This window comes from Aythya ferina (genome assembly GCF_964211825.1).
Source record: "Aythya ferina genome assembly, chromosome: 27".
NCBI classification, from domain to species: Eukaryota; Metazoa; Chordata; class Aves; order Anseriformes; family Anatidae; genus Aythya; species Aythya ferina.
Genome location: NC_140310.1, coordinates 1506483 through 1526993, shown reverse-complemented (window position 1 = coordinate 1526993; position 20511 = coordinate 1506483). Strand labels below are relative to the sequence as shown.

The window sequence follows — 20511 nt, the reverse complement described above, 5'->3', positions numbered from 1 at the left end:
GAGGATTTCCCTACATTTCCTTAACTGAAATACTCTCTACTTGGTAACTGACAGGGAAATACCCCATTTTATGCATTATTAAAGGATTACTGCTACCCAAAGCCAGCAATAATGCATAAAATACCTATGTTATGCATTATTTAGGTTGTTGCTGCCCAAAGCCATCTGGTTCAATGCAGTATTTGCCAACAGAGGTCAGTATTGCAAAGCCTTTTTGCAAAGAAGGGCTTTGGTGAGTGCAAGCCCAAAGAATTTCTTTAGGAACCCAAAGGGATGCCCTCAGCCCACATAAAAACTGTGTGGTGGTGTCACCAGCAAAAATTCTCTTTAAAATTAATCATTTCCAGCTGGCAACCGGTCATGAGTGGTGTTCCCCAGGGGTTGGTGTTGGGGCTCATCCTCTTTAATATCCTTACAGATGATATGGATAAGGGAATTGAGTGCACTCTCAGTAAGTTTGCAGATAACGCCAAATTGGAGTGTACTGTCAATCTGCTGGAGAGTAGGGTGGCCCTGCAGAGGGACCTGGGCAGGATGGGTCAAGGGGCTGAGGCCAACAGCATGAGGTTCAACATGGCTAAGTGCCTACTCTGCTCTAGTGAGGCCGCACCTCGAGTGCCGTGTTCAGCTTTGAGCTCCTCACTACCAGAAGGACATCAAGGCCCTGGAGCATATCCAGAAAAGGGCCACAAAGCTGGTGAAAGGCCTGGAACACAAGTCCTGTGAGGAGCAGCTGAGGGAACTGGGCTTGTTTAGTCTGGAAGAGGAGGCTCAGGGCAGACTTTATTGCTCTCTGCAACTACCTTTTTAGGTAGTTGCAGAGAGCAATATGTGGGAATATGTGGGAATATGTGGGGAGCTGGGGGTCGGCCTCTTCTCGCAGATAACTAGTGATAAGACAAGAAGGGATGGCTTCAAATTGCACCAGGTGAAGTTCAGGTTGAAAAAGAAGAAGAGAAAAAAAAGAAAAATCTCAGAAAGAGCAGTCAGGCATTGGAACTGAAGGTGGTAGAGTCACCATCCCTGGGGGTGTTTAAGGAAAGGTTGGACCTGCTGCTCAGGGACATAGCTTAGTGGGTGATTTTGGTGGTAGGGGGATGGTTGGACCAGATGATCTTGGAAGTATTTTCCAAACTTAATGATTCTGTGATTTTGCCTTCAGAGGAAGGCTGGTGGAGAGGAGAGGCAGTGGTACCACAGTGGGGTACAGAGAAGAGATGTTAGTACCAGGAATTCAATTAGAAAACACATCTATGAACCTTCTGGGTATATTTTAAAGGCTTACCATCATGTAATTCTTACAAAATTATAAAGGAAAGGCATACCTCATGTTTTTAAGCCCCTCTCAACAGGAGTACTACATTTTAAATAAAACTATACTCAGTATATGGTACAGAAGAGCAAAGGGCTTACCTACCTGAAAAGGCAAGTAACTGAAAATATTTCTTGGGCTGATCCATTGATTAAAAAAACATACAGGTGTGCAAACAAAGGAGCCTTTGTTCTCCTTACCAATTTATTTCTTGTAGCTGGACTATAGTAAATGAAGTGCCACACAGATGAGCTATGAATAACAGAGGAGTTCATCTCAAGAGAGATGATTGTTATAAATACGCATGGTCAGAAGTACTGTAGTGCTGTTTCCTGCTTGGTAGATAGACAGATTTAAAACATGACTGGTTGCATCTCTGGGTTAGTAGTAAATAACCAATGAATGATCCAGAAAATTGTTCTAAACCAAATAGGCCAGGGCTTTTCAGTTTTTAGAAAAATAAAAAATAAAAAAAAAATAAAATGAGGACAAGCTGGTTAATGATTCCTCAGCTGAAGAAAGGTCATGAGGTTTATGAATAACTTCTGATTCCTTCCCAAAGGGGCCTCCTACAGTGGTTTAACAACCAATGGGCACCTCCACTCTCATCAACGAGTGGCCTGCTCTCTCACTCCACCTGAAAAAAAAAGGAAAAAGACTTCACAGAACCAAAAGGAGAAAAAATTAGTCTCTAATTCCTATGGCAAAGTGATGTTCGGCCACTTCTTGGGAAGAGGGGCCTCCATACATGTAGCAGTTGCCTGGAAAGACAGACACTTCCATAACAAGAGACACACACACACACACCCCATTCTGCTTTCACTTCCCCAGCTTTTATTGCAGAGCATGGCATTATACAATATGGAGTATCGTTTTGGTGAGTTTAGGTTGGCTGCAACAGTGTTGTCCCCTTGAGCTCTTGCCTAGCCCCAGCCTACTGTCTTTTGGGGGCAAGGGGGAGATGGGGGGGAGGAAAGGGCTCAAGAGACAGCCTTGATTCTGTGTCAGCAGGAGCCAAAATGTTGGTGAGGTATCAACACTGATCTAGCTAGAAGAGCAGAACACAATGCTGTGGTGAAAGTGAACTCCATCCCTGTCAGACCCCATACACTCCCTTCCGTAGGCTGACACACCTTCCCCTTGCTCATTTATTGATAACATAAGGACTAGAAATGACTTATTTCCAGCTCCTGGATGCAGTGTATTTTACAAAAAGTGGTTATCTCCTTCATCAGAGGTGTGGCTTTTTTTTTCCTCTATCTTGTTTTGTATGGGATCTGTGTTCTGTGCATTTAACTAAACCATTAAACCATTTCCCTTCTCATATCTTCTCTCTTGAAATTCAACCCCTGCAGCACCTCACCTGGCACACCTTCCTTGTGCTCTATGACTGACCCTGAGAAATGTCTACAGAAGATCAATAATTCAATGACTAGACAGCAGCAGGAGCTCTGGCGCTAGCCCAGGTGCAGTTCCTCACCAATAGCTATTTTGAGACATAAATCCCTTTTTCTTAGTCCCAGAAATAAGGAACAGTGGGAACTAAGGAAAAAAAAAAATACAGGAAAAGCATTTGCAGTCAATTCTACCACAATCTGCCTATTTTTGGAATTAAAATAACATGAGGTCTTACTATTGTTGTTTCATTTTCCTTTTATTCCTTTCTATTTTTCAAGGAACACCAACCTCTTTTTTCTCCAGAAAAAGGGCTTTTGTCCTTTTACATCTACTTCTCTCATCATCTCCTTTAAATATCTCCAAAAAATAAAACTATAGCATCTCCAGAAGAAACAGCTGCAGCAAAACGTTACTCCAAACTTCATTCTCATCGCAGTCCCCATGATATTCCCATGATATTTGTGCAGTGGATGACCTAATGAATCTTTAGCAGAATAACTCCAGCTCCCACACATGCTGAGCTTGGTGAGAATTCAAGTCCCAGAGGATTTGCTCCAGTTTAATTTATTTTTTACATGACAAAATCCTTGGACTATTGATACCATAAAAATATTTTGAATGGTGCAGATGTTTCTGACCAGAATACAGACAATAAAATACCCTGGGAATTATAAACCATGTTGTATTATTAGCACTGATTATTATTTCCTATTTAATGGTTGCAGATGGGGCTTTGCTTGCAAGACACTGCATTGTGCCAAGCCTGGTGTGAGCAATCTTCCTGGTCCCTTGGCAAAATTTATGTTCTTCCATCCTCCATAAGCCCTGCTAGATACCAACTCCAAGCCCTGACAAGCCTACATGTTTCTATCCTTGTAACCTAATCCACAGTTGTTCTGAACAGATTTAACATAACTTTTATTGTCCCAGCCTTCTCCAAGCAGGCTGCAAGCCACGGCATTTACACTACAGCTGATTGCTGGTGGGAGTTAGCAGGAGATAGAAATAAGGAATTTCTCCTTTAGGAGAGTTGCAGGCTGTGATGTATCAGCTCAGCCACTCATGCTACCACATCTCAGTTGTAGATATATTAACTGGTTGGCAAGACCTAGATGTTGCTATGGTGTGAAGTCTTTGTTGTTGCTTACAGATAATTGCTATCCAGGGAAGAAAACACAATTCTAAATGATTTTTTTCCACACCCCAAGCAAAGTTCAACTTCCTTATCTCCATGCTGGACTAATTGGGAGGTAGCTTTTTTTTTTTTTTCCTTTTAGGAAAGTCATGCCCATAGGATAATCTTGGCTTGATTCTGAAAACAGGAATATTGCGTGTAGTTTTTTGTTTGCTTGTTTTTACTGTATTAAAAAAAAAAAAAAAAAAAAGTGCTGCATCTGCACCCCAGTACACTCACTGTAACAGTGCATCTGAGGAGTGATGTTACAAAACTCAGTTTTTTATAAATAAAAAATTTGCAAATCTCAGCTGCCTTCAAGCTCTGGCTGAAAAACAGCCAGCATCCCTGGGGATAAACCTTTAGGATCATCCCAAATGCTGCTTGTTTATACCAGGTAAGAGAGAGCATGCAGCTTTTAAGCTAACAGCGTAGTTTCTGCAACACTTGCATCTCCAATGCTCAGCACTGAGGTAGCCATGGAGATGGCTATGGGGAGCATCGTGCCCATGACAACTCTGCATGAGCATCTGGAGCATCTTCAGAGTAGCATTCCTCTCCCTAGTCTCTTCCCTGCATTAGACCATGATTACTGGCTTGTTCTTGCTCCCTCGCAGGGGACAGTAAAGCTTTTCTCCAGCAGCAATTCCCCTTCCAAAATAAAAGGTCAAAGAATGAAACATATGGAGCGGATTTGGTACTAATATCTCTGAGTATCTGGTATATAATGTCTCTTTTGTATATAATATCTCCTTGACATATAACAGAATCATAGAACCATTAAGGTTGGAAGAGACCTCCAAGATCATCTGGTCCAACCGTTCCCCTACCACTAATGTCACCCACTAAATCATTTCCCCAAACATCATGTCCAACCTTTCCTTAAACACCCCCAGGAATGGTGACTCCACCACTTCCCTGGGCAACCCGTCCCAATGCCTGACTGGCCTTTCTGAGAAGAAATGTCTCCTCATTTCCAACCAGAACCTCCCCTGGCACAACTTGAGGCCATTCCCTCTAGTCCTATCACTAGTTATCTGCGAGAAGAGGCTGACCTCCAGCTCCCCACATATTCCTTTCAGATAGTTGCAGAGAGCAATAACATCTGCCCTGAGCCTCCTCTTCTCCAGACTAAACAAGCCCAGTTCCCTCAGCTGCTCCTCACAGGACTTGTGTTCCAGGCCCTTCACCAGCTTTGTGGCCCTTCTCTGGTTATGCTCCAGTGCCTTGATGTCCTTCTTGTAGTGAGGGGCCCAAAACTGAACCCAGCACTCGAGGTGTGGCCTCGCCAGAGCAGAGTACAGGGGGACGATCACCTCCCTGGTCCTGCTGGCTACACTATTCCTGATACAAGCCAGGATGCCATTGGCCTTCTTGGCCACCTGGGCACACTGCTAGCTCATGTGCAGGTGAGCACTGATCAACACACCCAGAGCCTTTTCCTCTGCACAGCTTTCCAGCCACTGCCCCAAGCCTGTAGTGCTGCTTGGGGTTGTTGTGGCCAAAGTGCAGGACCTGGCACTTAGCCATGTTGAACCTCATCCCATTGGCCCATTGATCCATCCTGTCCATCAATCAGCCCATCGATCCATCCTGCCCATGTCCCTCTGCCGGGCCTTCCTGTCCTCTGGCAGATCAACACTTCCTCATAATTTGGTGTCATATGCAAACTTATTGAGAGTGCACTCAATTCCCTCATCCATATCATCAGTAAAGATATTAAAGAGGATGGGCCCTAACACTGACCCCTGGGGAACACCACTGGTCACCACTGGTCACCAGCTGGAGTTCACTCCATTCAGCACCACTCCCCAGGCCTGGCCATCCAGACAGTTTTTAACCCAGCAAAGAGTGTACCTGTCCAAGCCATGGGCTTCCAGTTTCTCCAGGAGAATACTATGGGAGACCATATCAAAGGCCTTGCCGAAGTCTAGGGAGACTATGTCAACAGGCTTTCCTTCTTCCACCAGGAAGGTCACCCGGTCATAGCAGGAGATGATATTGGTCAGGCAGGACTTGCCTTTCATGAACCCATGCTGACTGGGCCTGATCCCCAGGTAGTCCCGCATATGCTGCATGATTGCATTCAAGATGACCTGTTCCATCACCTTTCCTGGCACCAAGGTCAGGCTAACAGGCCTGTAGATCCCCAGATCCTACTTACAACCCTTCTCATAGATGGGCATCACATTAGCAAGTCTCCAGTCATCCAGGACCTCTCTGGATGACCACAACCACTGACAGATGATAGCAATCACATCTGTCAGCTCCCTCAGCACCCTCGGGTGGATGCCATCTGGCCCCATGGACTTGTGACAGTCCAGGTGAAGCAGCAGGTCTCTAACTGTTTCCACCTGAACTGTGGGAAGGTTCTTCTGCTCCTCATCCCAGACTTCCAGTTCAGAAGGTTGAGTATGCTGAGGATAAGTGGTCCGGCTAGTAAAGACACACAAAGAAGGCAATAAGAACATCAGCCTTTTCCTTATCCTCTATAGTCATGTTCCCCCTGCACCCAGTAAAGAATGGAGATTCTCTTTGGCCCTTCTCTTGCCATTGATATAATTGATGGCAATCTCACCCTTCTCTTGGGACTGTTCCCCCAGCCCCATCTCATCATGAGCATGACCCACAGCACAAGCCTCACAAAAAGCCTGTCAGCTTCCCAGCTGGAAGATGTGTCAAAATGCATGTAAAGGTGCACGTCATGTGGGAAACTGTTTCAATGTGTTAAAAAACCTAATAGTTGTAAGCCTAAAAAAAATATAATAATTCCCCTGAAGGCTCACATTGCCCAAGCCCAGTTTATCTTTGCTTGTTTCACTGACACCTGGAGGAAAGAGGGCTGAATGCTCAACAGAGGGAATGGTAGAAAACAAGGTGGACATGGCCGTGGAAAATTTTACCTGTGGGAAGAGGGGGAGATTAGGGCAGGAGCATCTGGTTTAAAGAGAATTGCACACACATTTGGTGAGAGAAGTGGGCTTAATTATCTCATCCTTCCCAAGCACTTGAATTAGAAACCGTCACTGGGAGTGAGAGTTTGATTCAGTCTCCTGTGAGTAAACGAATCCTGTGAATAAACAAAGCAGAGCTCTAGAGCAAAATTATGTATAGAAAAAATATGGATTTAAAAAAAAAAAAAAAAAGCTTTACAGTTCTCTTTTTCATTTCACCATCTTCAATCTTGTGTCATAGCAGTCTTTTATTTATTTATTTATTTATTTTTTCTTAATTAAAAACAAAACAGCCTGTGTTTTCTGAAATTCCCATAGGGGAAACTGATTAGTTTTGCCCCTTTCCCAGTTCAAACCAGACCCATTTCAGAGGCAGCGCCAGGGACTGCAGCATCATCGCCGCTCCCATCACCCTTCCCACTGCAGGGACAATGTTCCAATACGTCACAGCTGGGCTTTTGTCAAGCTCCTGCATGCTTTCAGCTCGCAGCTGACATATATCTGGATAGGAACTGGCACTGAAGCAATTTCCTGAAACTGCATCTGAGACTGGCACAGATGATTTATGTAAAAACAATGAAAATGGGAGTGCCTTCACCTGCCAGGGGTGTGCCCTGGATTAATTTTAAGGAGCTGACCTCAGTGCTGCCACACTATGTCATCTGATCATGCTCCCATTTCTGAAAGTCTTCCAAGGGGATTGCAAGTTAAAAATAAATGGGAGAGGTGAAGGAAAGCCTCCTGATGAGTCAGATATTACTAGCCCTGAAAAAAAAAAAAAAAAAGAAAGGTAAAGATATTCAGCTTTTCCTGCACAGGATCCAACAGGTCAGTCCTGTGTTACTTGGGGAAGGTCTGTGAGTAAATTTACTGGAAGCTGGATTAAAGCATCACTGGCTGAGTATTTGTTCCTGCAGCTTTACAGAGCTTTAAAAGAGACCAAATGCCGCCTGCCCTTGTCTTTTCAAACAAACAAGCAAGTTATTGAGAGGCAAGGACATAATGTGCTCTTCTGTTAAAGATTTCGGTTCTTCTACATGCTCATGCTCCCAGACACAGAAGCAAATTGTTCACTCCAAAGGTGCTGACCCTGAGTGTCCCATAGCAGCTTCTCCAGAGGCACAGGACAAGTTATTTTTAAACAAAATATCACACTGAATCTGAATTCAGACAGCAAGCTTCTTCCTTGAAGGATCGTGATTTACTTATCTATGTAGCCTGATTTCTCCATAAATTCATCTAGCTATTGCTCGCAGCACCCAGACTTGATTTTTTTCCTCTTTCAAAGAACTTTTATTACCAATGCTTATTCCAAAATGAAAAAATATTCCCCCCACAAAAAAAAAAAAAAAAAAAAAAAAAAAAGCAGCTATTTAAAAAATAAAAACAGTTACAGCACCTGAGTGATGTCACTAGCCCCAGCAGGGCCACTTCCTGCAAATTCTGGGGGATTGTACTTCTAGCAGATTATGTTTTAAAGCTGCAGTGTATCACTGAGGAGGCATCAGCCTGTAGTCAGGGATGCCCCTATCTGTAAAGAGCTTAGGCATGCCCCTGCTTGGAATAGCAGATGTACACCAACAGAGCTTTTTATACTTCTAATCAGATTGTAGCAAGTGGCTATATATTTATAGCTCTTTTAAGATAGTTGTCTAATAGTAGAGCATGTTCTCCAGAAGAAGCTCACATTCAACTAATTCAGCTAACTTGCTTCCTCAAGGATTGAGCTGTGGCTTGGAAACACAATAAGAAAGCTACCTCACTTATTTGCAAAAAGCAGTAACGTCTTTCAATGCTCACCCAGCTATGTCCTCAATAGAAGCCTCCCATCCACAGCATCACGTCACACCAGTACCTGAGCCCTATCTGCCTGTGGCGTGATTTGAAAGGATGTGCTGCAGAGACCTGCAACCCAAAGGTGATACAAACATGGGGGATGTAATTCCTCCCCCTGCCCCAGAACCATGTCTACAGGCAGCCTCATTTGCTGGGGCAGGCATGAATTGATTTATTCTTTCATTTTCCATTCCAGCTTTTGGCTTTGGAACAGAGCTGCATCTGTTAAAAAATAAAATCCTGGAAACAGCATGAGATGGCACTTGGAAAAATTGCTTTGCTTGCTTTTCCCTTGTGTTTCCTCTCCTGGCACATTTTTTGGGTCGTTTGTGTCCTTGTCTGCCTCCAGGATTAGGAATTGGCTGTGACTACTCCTCCACAGGATCAGAGGTTGTGCACTTGCTGCCTGTGATAGAGTGGAGGTGCATGCATTCAGTGTCCTGCTCACACCAGTTTTGTAAGGAGCATCATGGCTTGCTTCCACCAATGGCAAAGGGCTACAAATTTGTACAGTCTTTTTATCTATTTATTTTTAACAGGAAATCTTACTGCACTCAAGAGTGGAAGAGGAACACCATCCATGAGCTGCACTTTCCCCTCATGCATTTCAATGCAGAATAAATGTGCAAGTAAAGATTTCTATGTATTTCTTTAGAGCCTTGTGGAAAACCTCTTTGTTCTAAAAATGGGCCCAGTGTGGCATTTCTTTTTTGTTGGCAGGGACCTGTTTTTCCTGAGGTCCCCAGGGACTTGAACCCTGGTGGAGCTTTACCCTGTATGTGCAATGAAGCCCTATGCAAAATCCCTTAATAGGTCTTTTTTTTTTTTTTTTTTTTTTTTTTTTTTCTTTAATTGAACAATGGAAAAATAAGTCTGACTGAATGGCATCTGTCCTTTTCTCTTGTACAGTTGCCCCAGTGCTTTCCTTCTCTGCACTGCCATTGCCCCATTTATTCCCCAGGTTGCCTTTCCTCTGCTCTCATTAAGGCAGGAGCCAGATATCACTGAGATATTGCCTTCTTAAGAAAATCCCAAAGTAGAGCATTTTACATAAGAAGTTGTTCAGTGGTGATACCAGAAAATAAACCAATTTACAAATACAAAAATGCATTTCATTAACTCTTCAAGCACATAAAGGGAAGATTGTTTGCACCTATTATTGTTCTTGAAGGGTTTAAAGCATTTGCTATAGAGAGAATGCTTTCCTAGCTGATTCCTAGCAAGGTGATTGATGCTCCATGTTTTGAGCTCCATGACTGATGCGCCAGTGTTCAAGAGGCATTCGAATAATGCTCTTAAGAATATGCTTTAACTTTTGGTTAGCCTTGAAGTGGTCGGGCAGTTGGACTTGATGGTATTTGAAGGTCTCTTACAACTGAACTATACTAAATTTATTCTCTATTCTATTCTATTCTAAAGAGGTTTCCTGATGAAGTGACTGTGCTTGAGCCAGCTCAAGCCCAGATGTGTTCCCAGATCCAGGAAGCAACTGAAGGACAGGGATGGGCTGTGAGACTTGGTGCTCTCATCCCCAGCTCCAAAACCTGTCAGATCAGCCCAAAAATTTAAATCCAGTAAACCTCATGCAAACTATTTTCATGCCTTCCCCTGCATTTACAAGCTGTGGCCTTCCCCAAGCAAGCCAAATTGCCAGAGTGCACTATGTGAACTGAAGTGTTGTGCATGAATTACAAAAAAAAATAATCAATGAGAAGCAATGAAGTAGGGTCACATGGATCCGGGTCCTCTTGCAGCTCTTGCATGGCTCTCATTATTAAAACAAAGTCAGTGCTTTCTATTTGTTACAAGAAAAAACAGCCCATTAATGCTTTCTAGCCTGGCACCAACTCCCTCCTCACTTAACATTGCATTATTGCATCCGCATAAGCTGTGGCTGAGGGTGAAGATGAAGAAGAGCTGACCTCCAGCACAGATCGATACAGCTCTCAGGTTGCTGCCAGTAGAAATTTCACCCCAGGGTTCTTAAAGCAGAGAACACTGAAGAAAGAGTTTGTGTGGCTCTGTTAAAGAGATGTTGCAGGCATGCCGGTTTGGGTGTTTTCAGTATTGCTAACTTCTACAGTAAAATAAAATAAATCAATTGGCTGGTCCTGTTCTAATTGTAGCTGGGATCCAACAGAGTTTCTCTATTTCCCCAAATAAGGTGAGAAGTTCCTCTGAAACAGATTATGGTGGAGAGATTTTGTTTTTTAGAAGTCACTGATGGATTGATCTCAACCGTCCAGTCCCTGGTGCTGTATTTTCTTCACAGATGCTTTGGATTTTAGATAGATAGTCCAATGATGAGTGCTTAAGCCAAACCCAGGGAATCAGGAACCATCTGTGCACCCACAAGAGGAATGAATGTGTCTACATATTACAGGAAAAATATTCAATCAGCCTGTAATAGCTGACCTTAATCCTGACACAGTTATTTATTTTTTTCATATAGAAATGAATATGTATGTCAAGCTCACACAGCCAAACCACTCAGTGCAACCCACTTCCTGCCAGACAGAAGTTATTTTATTTTTTTTTTTCAAATATAATCTGGTCAGATGGATAGAGAAGCACATGGAGCAAGGGGCTGGGAGTCCTCTTTATGGCCAGATGGACTGTGTAATCCAGCGGTGGCAACACCACCAGGGCAGCCATGCAGAAATCCATCTGGGTGCAATTAGCTTCAAGGTGCAATTGCATCTCCTAACCACTGTGCCAGTGTCCCTGGGTGCTAGAGACTCAACCCTTTTACTGTAGCCTAACCTAAAGGATGGGAATGAAGGCCAGGTGAAAAACATGCCTGAGCCATTAGCGCACTATACCATGCATTCCTTTATCCTCCAAACAAAGGGGGCTATATAAGCTTGTCATGAGCATCACATATCATTTTTAATTAGTGTTTGTGATACAGGCATACCTCAAAACACACATCTACAGGAGCTCTGCAACTGCTCTGCTGTTTTACTCAATCAAAACAAGATGAACTCAGAAGACAGACCCATCGTTTCGGCCGTCGGTCTGAGTCTATTTTATTCTCTACCCATCAAGCTGTAGAGTATCTCTCTCTGTATATTTTACAGTGGATGGGTTTTTACAAGCTAATGGATTTGGATAAAAATGGCAACCACTAAAAGCTTCCTTAGCTTCTCATGCTGTGACACCCAGAGCCCTGACACTGAGCTTTCTAACCAGGCCCCAAATCCCAAATACAAACAACTCTTGAATATCACTGAATACAAACAACTCTTGAATAAACCAGCCAAGCGCTGCAATTCTCCAGTTTTGCCTCTTGCATTGCTTGTACACGCCGGGAGAGATAGGGAAGAACCCAAAACGCTGCAATCTCCGAGGGGAAGTAGGATGCAGGCCAGGCTGTGCAGCTTGTGCTCAGCAGCCGGCTCCTCCCTCTCGCTATTTATTCCTTCCCCCGTCTCTGCGGCCGGTGCTGGATCATCCTGAGCCGAGCAGGCGGTGGTGAGTGCCGGGGAAGGGATTCTGGGGGGCACGAAGCCGGGCAGAGGCAGGGGGGCAGCCGGGGCAATGGTCAGCGCTGGGCTCTGCACGATGTTGACGGCTGAATCGCTTTAGGGGATGAGGGCTGCTCTCCCTTTGCTGCCTAAAATAGGCATTTCCAGCTCCGAAGGAGACTGCCAGCCTTAGAAGAGCTCTGCTGCTTGCTGCTACTTGTTTATTCCGATTCCGGGCTGATTCTGGTGGGAAAATGTTGTCGCTCCCCTCCCCTCCCCTCCCCTCCCCCCCCCCCCCCCGCTCGACCCCCAGTGTTTTATTCGCCCGGTGTTGTGGGATCCTGGGGCCCAGTGGTGCAAAATTGTGCTTCCCTGGTGCTGGGGGGGGGGGAGGGCAGAAAAAGGTGGGATTTCTTAAAGATAGGGATGCTATTATCAGGAAGCAGCTGTCATGCCTTACACCTCCCCCAGCCCTGTTTTTGGCGTCCCAGTGCCACCAGCAGTCAGCAATTCCCAGCATTGCAGAGGGGGCTCGGTGTGAAGCACAAACCGAGCGTCTTCCTCTCCACCCCACTGCGCTTCCACTTTGCCCTTCCCCTTCTCCACCTCCTCTCTTTTCTCCTTTACCCCCATCTGTGCCCAGGGCACTGTAGCAAGGCCTGGCCTGTGGTGATTTTGGCAGGGAGTACTGGATTTTCTACCCAGGGCCAAAGCTGCATCTGACAGCCCCCCCACACAGCTGCGCACTCCCACACATGTAATTGCTGTTTGCAGTCGTTCTTTGCAACCTCCATTTTCCCCTTCCATTCTGCCATGCTGGCACCGTGGTTGTAGACACGGGTGCAGACATAAAACCCTGCTTCTACCCCTCCCTGAGTGCCATAAATCACCTGAATTAATCAATCATCTCCATTCAAGGCTTCTCAGATCAGTCACATCATAAATATTATCTCTGAACCAGAGAAAGCAGCTACTGAGACCAGACACCTCACCCCCAGGTAAGTGCATCCACATTCCCTATCTCTTGCAGGGTTTTAATTGTGTTTATTAAGGGAGAAGCTCAGCCACCTGAGGAGCTCAGTAGTTAGCTGTGCAAACGCAACCAAACCCCCCTTCCCCGCCCGGGTTTGTCAGAGCTGAAGCACAATTAGGGGATCAGGTCGGTACTGCCGGGCTGGAATATCGTTTGGGGCTTTCCCAAAACCTGTTTTCATCAAGGCTGTGTCTTAGGGTTATTTTTCCACCCCTTGCAACTTGCTTCAGGAAGTCACATGTCTTAAAACGAGCTGCCAGCTTGCTGCTTTTTCTTTTTTTCCCTATTTTCCAAATCCTTCTTTGAGATCCCAAGGGAGCATTCGCCCATCCAAATTTTTTGATATGTCTTCTGGCTATTTTTAAACTAGCTGATCTCATCTTTGCTCCCAAGTGGGTACTGTGGGACTGGGAAAGCAGCAAACCTGGTGAAAAACAGCTGCCAAGACTGAATTTTCTCCTCATCAAAGGGGTCAGCTCACTGCATCCTCCCTGTTCTGTTATTTAAGACTCTTGCTAATGATCCCAACCAAAATGCTGTTGTTAAAGTTCCCCAATTCAAGATTTCCTAGATTGTCTCAGGCCAGAATTTTCTGTGGGGTAAAAGGGCATTACTACCTGGATAGAGAGAGAGAGAGATTAGTGTCCTTTTTCATGGAGCATAAAACCTTAGCTGATATACAAAAGGAAAGAGTACTGGCTTCAAGAGGAAATTGTTGTGGGTGTTTGCTCTGTTAAAAGCGATATCTCACAAGAGCCATCTGTTATCTGCATTAAACTTGTCTTTAGATTTAGTTGTGACCATTAATGCCTGCAAAAAAAAAAACACACTCAAGATCTAAAATGCAGTTGCTTCTTGCTGCAAGATGAGCCAGAAAGCATGCCCAGCGTGTTGTCCACCCTTTTGTATTACTGGACACTCTTACTGATCATGAGGATTGCAGTAACTTGATGCTCCTTTGTACTGCATGCAGCACCTGAAGGGGTTTTTCGGTTCAGGAGGTGTTTCCCAAAGGCATAGACCTGGTGTTTATGACTCCTTCACTGTTTCACAGGGAGATAACAGCTCATTAAAGTGGCATTTCTTCCTCCCACCAGTTACTGTAAGTGTAAGGGCCTCCTGGCATCCTGTATGCCCCTGGGATGCCAGCAGCAAAATGCTGAGTAAACAGCTTTGCAAACACATTAACCAGAAAGACACCACCAGCTGGTTTTCAGTTAAGGTCTGTTGTGCATAAAGAGGGACTTGGGCAAAACACAGTGAATTTCATTCTTTTGCAGAAAACCTCCAGGGAGGGGCTGAGTGTAACCCTTAAGTCTGGTTAAGCATTTTCCCCAGAATTCTTTTTTTCCACTACTTAGAATTGCTGTTAGCAGCAGAGCTGGCCCTTGTGGCTTATGGGAAGCTGTACAGGAGGTTCCAAGCAAGGGAAGGTAGAGATATAGGGGTTTGCGGGGAGGGAGAGGAGGGTAAACAGGCATTTAAGCTCAAACTGTTCATTCTGTAGCTAGATTAAAGGGGATGATGTGTGTTTTATATGATGCATGATTTGGATGCAAGCAAGCCTAAAGCCTGTCATGCTTACAAATGGTGCAGACAACAGCTGGGGGTCTCTGTGTCCTGCCCCTAACACACTGCTTGTCCTTGTACCTGCAGCCATGGCCAGGCTCCTCGTCACCTGCTGGTTGGTGGCCCTGCTCCTTGGTGCCTGCACTGACGTTGCCCTCTCCAAGAAGGGTAAAGGCAAACCCAGTGGGGGTGGCTGGGGCACTGGGAGCCACCGCCAGCCCAGCTACCCCCGCCAGCCTAGCTACCCCCAGAATCCTGGTTATCCCCACAACCCGGGGTATCCCCACAACCCGGGGTACCCCCATAACCCAGGGTACCCCCACAACCCCGGCTGGGGATACAACCCATCCAGCGGAGGAAACTATCACCACCAAAAGCCATGGAAACCCCCGAAGACCAACTTCAAGCATGTGGCTGGGGCAGCAGCAGCAGGTGCCGTGGTGGGGGGCTTGGGGGGCTACGCCATGGGGCGCGTCATGTCAGGGATGCATTACCACTTCGACAGCCCAGACGAGTACAGGTGGTGGAACGAGAACTCAGCGCGTTATCCCAACCGGGTTTTCTACCGGGATTACACCAGCCCTGTGTCACAGGACGCGTTCGTTGCTGACTGTTTCAACATCACAGTGACTGAGTACAACATTGGCCCCGCTGCCAAGAAGAACGGCTCGGAGGCTGGCCCAGGGGCAAACCAAACAGAGACGGAGATGGAGACCAAGGTGGTGACAAAAGTGATACGTGAGATGTGCGTGCAGCAGTACCGGGAGTACCGCCTGGCCTCGGGCATCCGGCTGCACCCGGCCGATGCTTGGCTCGCCCTCCTCCTCCTGCTTGCTACCCTCTTTGCCATACACTGATAGGGTGTTGCACCCTGGCCATGTAACAGTAAGATGTCTTCATGTCCCTGAGCCCATCCAAGGGGTTTGCCCTGCCCTGTCCTCACTTTTTCCACCTTTGGTGAAGAGCTGTCAAGGCGAGTGGGTACTGATGTCCCCCACTGCCTCCCTACAGGCTCTGACTTGGGCAACCACGAGCAAATTTTGCCCTGTCCTGGTTGTGACAGGACAGCTGCCCAGATGGAGTAAGATGCCCAAAATAGCAGGTCTTCACCACCTCCTCCTCCTCCTCCTCTTTGGGGTCACCCCAAGAGTGATGGGCCCAACAGAGATGGGCTTGCCCAGCCTTCGTCATCCCTGCAAGAGCATTTCTAAAAATCCTCTTTGCTAAGAAGCAGGGTTTTACCTAATCCGCTTAGCAACAACACCACCAAAACACCTTTCCCTGGGACATGCCAGTATTGCAACCCTGAGCATGAATGCTCAGCACTCTTTCATTCTAAGGAGTTTTATGGGTTTTGGGGTGCTCCAAGCTAGACCCTGGGCTGCTGGGTGTAGTTTTAACCCTTTAATCCCCCCAAACCACCCTCACCATGTACATAGGAACATATCAATGCTGCAGCTGGCATGCTGCAAATACCTCTTGCAGCAGCACACCACCCCCAAAAAAAAGTGGGTTTGGAATAGCAAGGCTGAAGTCACAGCTGCTTTCCAAGTCCCACCAGGGCTGGGTTTGGAATATCACCCCACACCACTTTGCTTTCAGCTGAGCCTTGCTGCCTTTTGTAGCCTGCCCAAAGGTGGCAAGTGTGAATGCCTGAATGCCCAAGGAAAGCCCCCAAAAGTAACACCTGCAATGTTACAGCCCGAGAAAATGCTTTTCTCCCAGTGCTATGGGTGTTGAATGCATCTTGCGCAGGTCAGCCTTGAGAACATGGTCATCATTTGCCATCAGCACTGTAACTCAAAGGATGCTAAAATATATCCAAAGGGATTCCCAGAGGGATCAATCACATAGGGAGGGATTTAAATCAGCTAAACTGGACTGATACAGCAAGCAGCATTGATAAAATGAACCCTGAGGAACTGGCGATGCTGGAAAACCACCTTTCACAAATAATTTGTTTGACACACTCATGGTACAGCTGCCATGGCAATGGCAGCTGTAACTATTGCTTCTTGTGCTTTGGTTGATGCTGATTTGTATATAGCCTGTAGCATATGTAAAGTTACACTTGTCAAGCTACTTACACTGCATAGATCTGATATATATCATGTATTTTGGCACTGAACGCCACTGTTGACGATATCAAACCTTTCTAAATGATTTTCGCATCAATGTAAGCTAAGTGGAGATATACATAAACACAGAGCAACAAAATCTTTTGGGATATTCACTGCAAAAGCAGGACATGGAGGTAACACGTACTTTGTGATACGCAACTGTTTTGTACATTTGTAACAGCGCATGCACTGCATTTTACCTTCCAGTACTTTTCTAAGTGTTCGACGTCTGGTGCAAATTAAAACAGGTGAAGCGAAGGTGCAAGTCAGCTTCCTTCGTGCAAATGCCTCCTTGCAGTTTTAGCTCTGGCCATCTTGAGATACCATGCCCCATCCCAGGGCTTTGGTGACATCCTGGTCTCATCACCTGTTTTCCCAATTTTCTTCTCCTTTTCCCTGCTTCTTGCCCACTTTCTCTCTCTGAAGCATTCTGTGGGGGAAGTGCTGCAGATAGAAGCAGCTTTTTTTTGCCCTTTCTGACCCTGCCTCCCATCACGTGGGCATGTTATTCCCCTTTAACACTGAATTTAACCCAGAAGCCACAATCTGAGTTAACCTCTCCTTCCCTGCTTCCACAACTGGCTTCAGTACCATCCAACAAACATTTTCTAATAAAGCCAAAGCAACAGCTGTGGACCAGGATATCTTCTCCCCATTCGAACCTTGTATTCCTCCCTCTGCTTGTCCAATAAAAGAGCTTTCATGTTTGCTGTTTCAGTGGAGATAATCCTGAACAACTTCACATGAAGCCTCAAACCATACTTACTGCTGCCAGAAGTTGGAATCTCCCATAGTTCAAAAAACAGCACAACTTTTGGGCCACTTAGAATGTAGCGAAGCTTAAATATTGCAATTAAATGAACTGAAGGGTTTGGGCACCTCAGCGTGATGGTGCTTTTGTTTGCAGCTTGGACTGGTTTGGTTTGAGCCCATGCAGAATGCTATTAATTGTACTGCAAAAACCCCCTTCCCACAAGGACACTAAAGGATTTGATCTTCAAGCAGTGCTCCAAGTAAACCCCCGAAGTAACTCTTTTTCGTAGCTTTGGTGGGGGAAAAAATATTCAGCACTAAATAGATTATTATTTCTGAGTGCAAGCAGCCTGCTCAGAGAATGAAACCACAAAAAGTCATTAACAGGGATCGAGAGCTCCCATAGGTATCTGGAAAGAGGAAAAGTTTTTTCTTCCTTGAAATTAGCTACTGGGTGTAACCACATTATCTCTGGCTGTCGGTAAGGAGCCCCAAATGGGGAGTGGGATGAAAAAATAGATGGCAGCAGGAAATGAGCAAATTTTCTTATTTGGAGCTAGTTACCAAAATGAGGGGGAATAAATAAAGTCAAGATCTTACACATTGCATCCTTGCTGTTCCAGAACAATGCAAAAAAATAGTGATGAAGAGGAGGATCTGGGGAATAAAAAGCCCCTATGACTTTGCTGGCTCTTCCCTAAGCTTCCCTGGGACTGCTACTCAGCTTTTCTCCTGCACCAATTCAGTGGTGAAAGCAACCCAGCTGGCAGCCAAATCCAGCCTTCAGCAGGTTGGTTATCCTAAATAATTGCAGTTGAATAATTGCAGTTGAATATCTTAGAATCCTCCCAGGTCATTTTATGGGTGCAAAGAGATGCAGCACCCCAAAACACTCCACTTTAGCTGCCCCAGCCCTACTTGTGGCCCTGGGTAGGATTTCTCATTGCTCCAAGTGCAAGGTGCACAGGAGCAGCTCGTCCCCTCTGTCTCCAGACAGATGTTGCAGGATGCTTCCCCAAGGGGAAGTGGAGAAAATGTCTTTGCAGATGGCCAAGGAATGGCCTGCATGGTTGTTCTCTGCACGCTGAGGAAGCATTATTAAACTTTCTTATTAATTAACATATTGCAAGCTGAGAAACAAGAGCAACTTCAAATAGATATAAAATGGTGGCAGTGAAGGCATGGTTCTGTGGGATTGGGCGTAGAGGATCCAGATCCTGTTCCAGCAAAATGCAGCTAAGCTCAGCATTTAAAACAAAATGAAAGAGTGAGAGAAAGAGAGAAAGAGAAAGAGAAAAAGAGTGAGAGAAAGAGAGAAAGAGAAAGAGAGAAAGAGAGAGAGAGAAAGAGAGAGAGAAAGAGAGAGAGAAAGAGAAAGAGGGAGAGGGAGAGGGAGAGGGAGAGGGAGAGGGAGAGGGAGAGGGAGAGGGAGAGGGAGAGGGAGAGGGAGAGGAAGAGGAAGAGGAAGAAGAAGAGGAAGAGGAAGAGGAAGAGGAAGAGGAAGAGGAAGAGAGAGAAAGAAAGAAAGAGAAAGAGAAAGAGAAAGAGAAAGAGAAAGAGAAAGAGAAAGAGAAAGAGAAAGAGAAAGAGAAAGAGAAAGAGAAAGAGAAAGAGAAAGAGAAAGAGAAAGAGAAAGAGAAAGAGAAAGAGAAAGAGAAGGAGAGAAGGAGAGAAGAAGGAAGGAAGGAAGGAAGGAAGGAAGGAAGGAAGGAAGGAAGGAAGGAAGGAAGGAAGGAAGGAAGGAAGGAAGGAAGGAAGGAAGGAAGGAAGGAAGGAAGGAAGGAAGGAAGAGAAAGGAAATAGGGGAAGGGAAGGGAAGGGAAGGGAAGGGAAGGGAAGGGAAGGGAAGGGAAGGGAAGGGAAGGGAAGGGAAGGGAAGGGAAGGGAAGGGAAGGGAAGGGAAGGGAAGGGAAGGGAAGGGAAGGGAAGGGAAGGGAAGGGGAATATATAAAAGAAAGAACACATTTTCAAGATGAGTATACTGATATTGGGGCTAGCAACATCTGCATGGTAAGTTGAGTCATTCCCAAGTTCCACTAAGGGAAGGTGTGACCTCAGCACACAGCAACACAAAATGGTTATTTCCAGACCCCAGAAGCCAGACTTTTTCCTGCACTTCACTCAAAGTACATGAAGTTGCTTCATCCCCAGCAAGGCAGGTGGAAACACTGACTTTGGCAATGCTTGGAGGAGGATCAAAAAAACTATTTCCACCCACTGTGCTCACACAGCACTGAATTAATTGGCTAAATACTGCAAATCCTGCAGTGTTCATGGAGCTTGTCTGCCAAACAAACAGAAAGTGTTTCTGATTTGCAATGCTGATAAAGGAGAAATAAAGTGCAAATGCAAAAGTTTAGGGGTAGTTTTTTTTCTGCTCTCTTTGAAATCTCTTTAGCAAGGTAAAACCCTCACTTGACAAATAAGCATTCCATATGCAAGCTAAACAACACCACACTTTTTTTCTACCAAAAAAAAAAAAAAAGCCCTCTAAAAAGTGTGGTTTTAGTGCAAGTGATATTACAGCTGAACAGTTGGCACAGAGCTGGAGGAGGGATGTGCAGGACATGCATCACTGCCAGACACTCATTGCCAAGCGAACGACAGCTCCATCTCCTGTCAGAGCTGTGCCCCTGCTCCAAACAGCAGCCCTGGAGATGTTTTTGCAATGCTCTTGTTCCCAAATACACCTCCCAAGGCAGCTCTGATGTCTCAGGAGTTGTTATTTCAGAGCAAAATAAATGAAAATGCCCTTACCTCGCCTGCAATTGCTTTCATAAAAAGGTGGTTGGGGAGAGGGGTGGTGCATGTCCCTATGTATTGCATACCCTCTGGAGGGAGAAAGCTAGAACAAGGTGGGACTGCATGAAGCTGTGGAATCTCTGAATTCAGGCT

At 45.5% G+C, this 20511-nt stretch overlaps 1 protein-coding gene across 2 annotated transcripts; it reads left to right on the top strand.

Annotated features, from left to right (window-relative positions):
• The first annotated feature begins 12014 nt into the window (after positions 1-12014).
• PRNP (prion protein (Kanno blood group)) lies at positions 12015-17121 on the top strand. Of its 2 annotated transcripts, XM_084499413.1 has the most exons (3): positions 12015-12148; positions 13060-13139; positions 14831-17121. In XM_084499413.1, exon 3 carries the CDS (start codon positions 14833-14835, stop codon positions 15598-15600), a length of 768 nt encoding a protein of 255 aa, XP_084355539.1. In that variant the 5' UTR covers positions 12015-12148; positions 13060-13139; positions 14831-14832; the 3' UTR covers positions 15601-17121. The 2 variants fall into 2 exon arrangements, with proteins under 2 accessions (XP_084355539.1, XP_084355540.1); XM_084499414.1 differs by lacking the exon at positions 13060-13139 and having other exon boundaries at positions 12024-12148.
• The last annotated feature ends 3390 nt before the right edge of the window (positions 17122-20511 follow it).

What these genes read in the sequence shown, in the direction of transcription:
- PRNP (XM_084499413.1), top strand. Translation starts at nt 14,833, where the DNA reads ATGGCCAGGCTCCTCGTCACCTGCTGGTTGGTGGCCCTGCTCCTTGGT.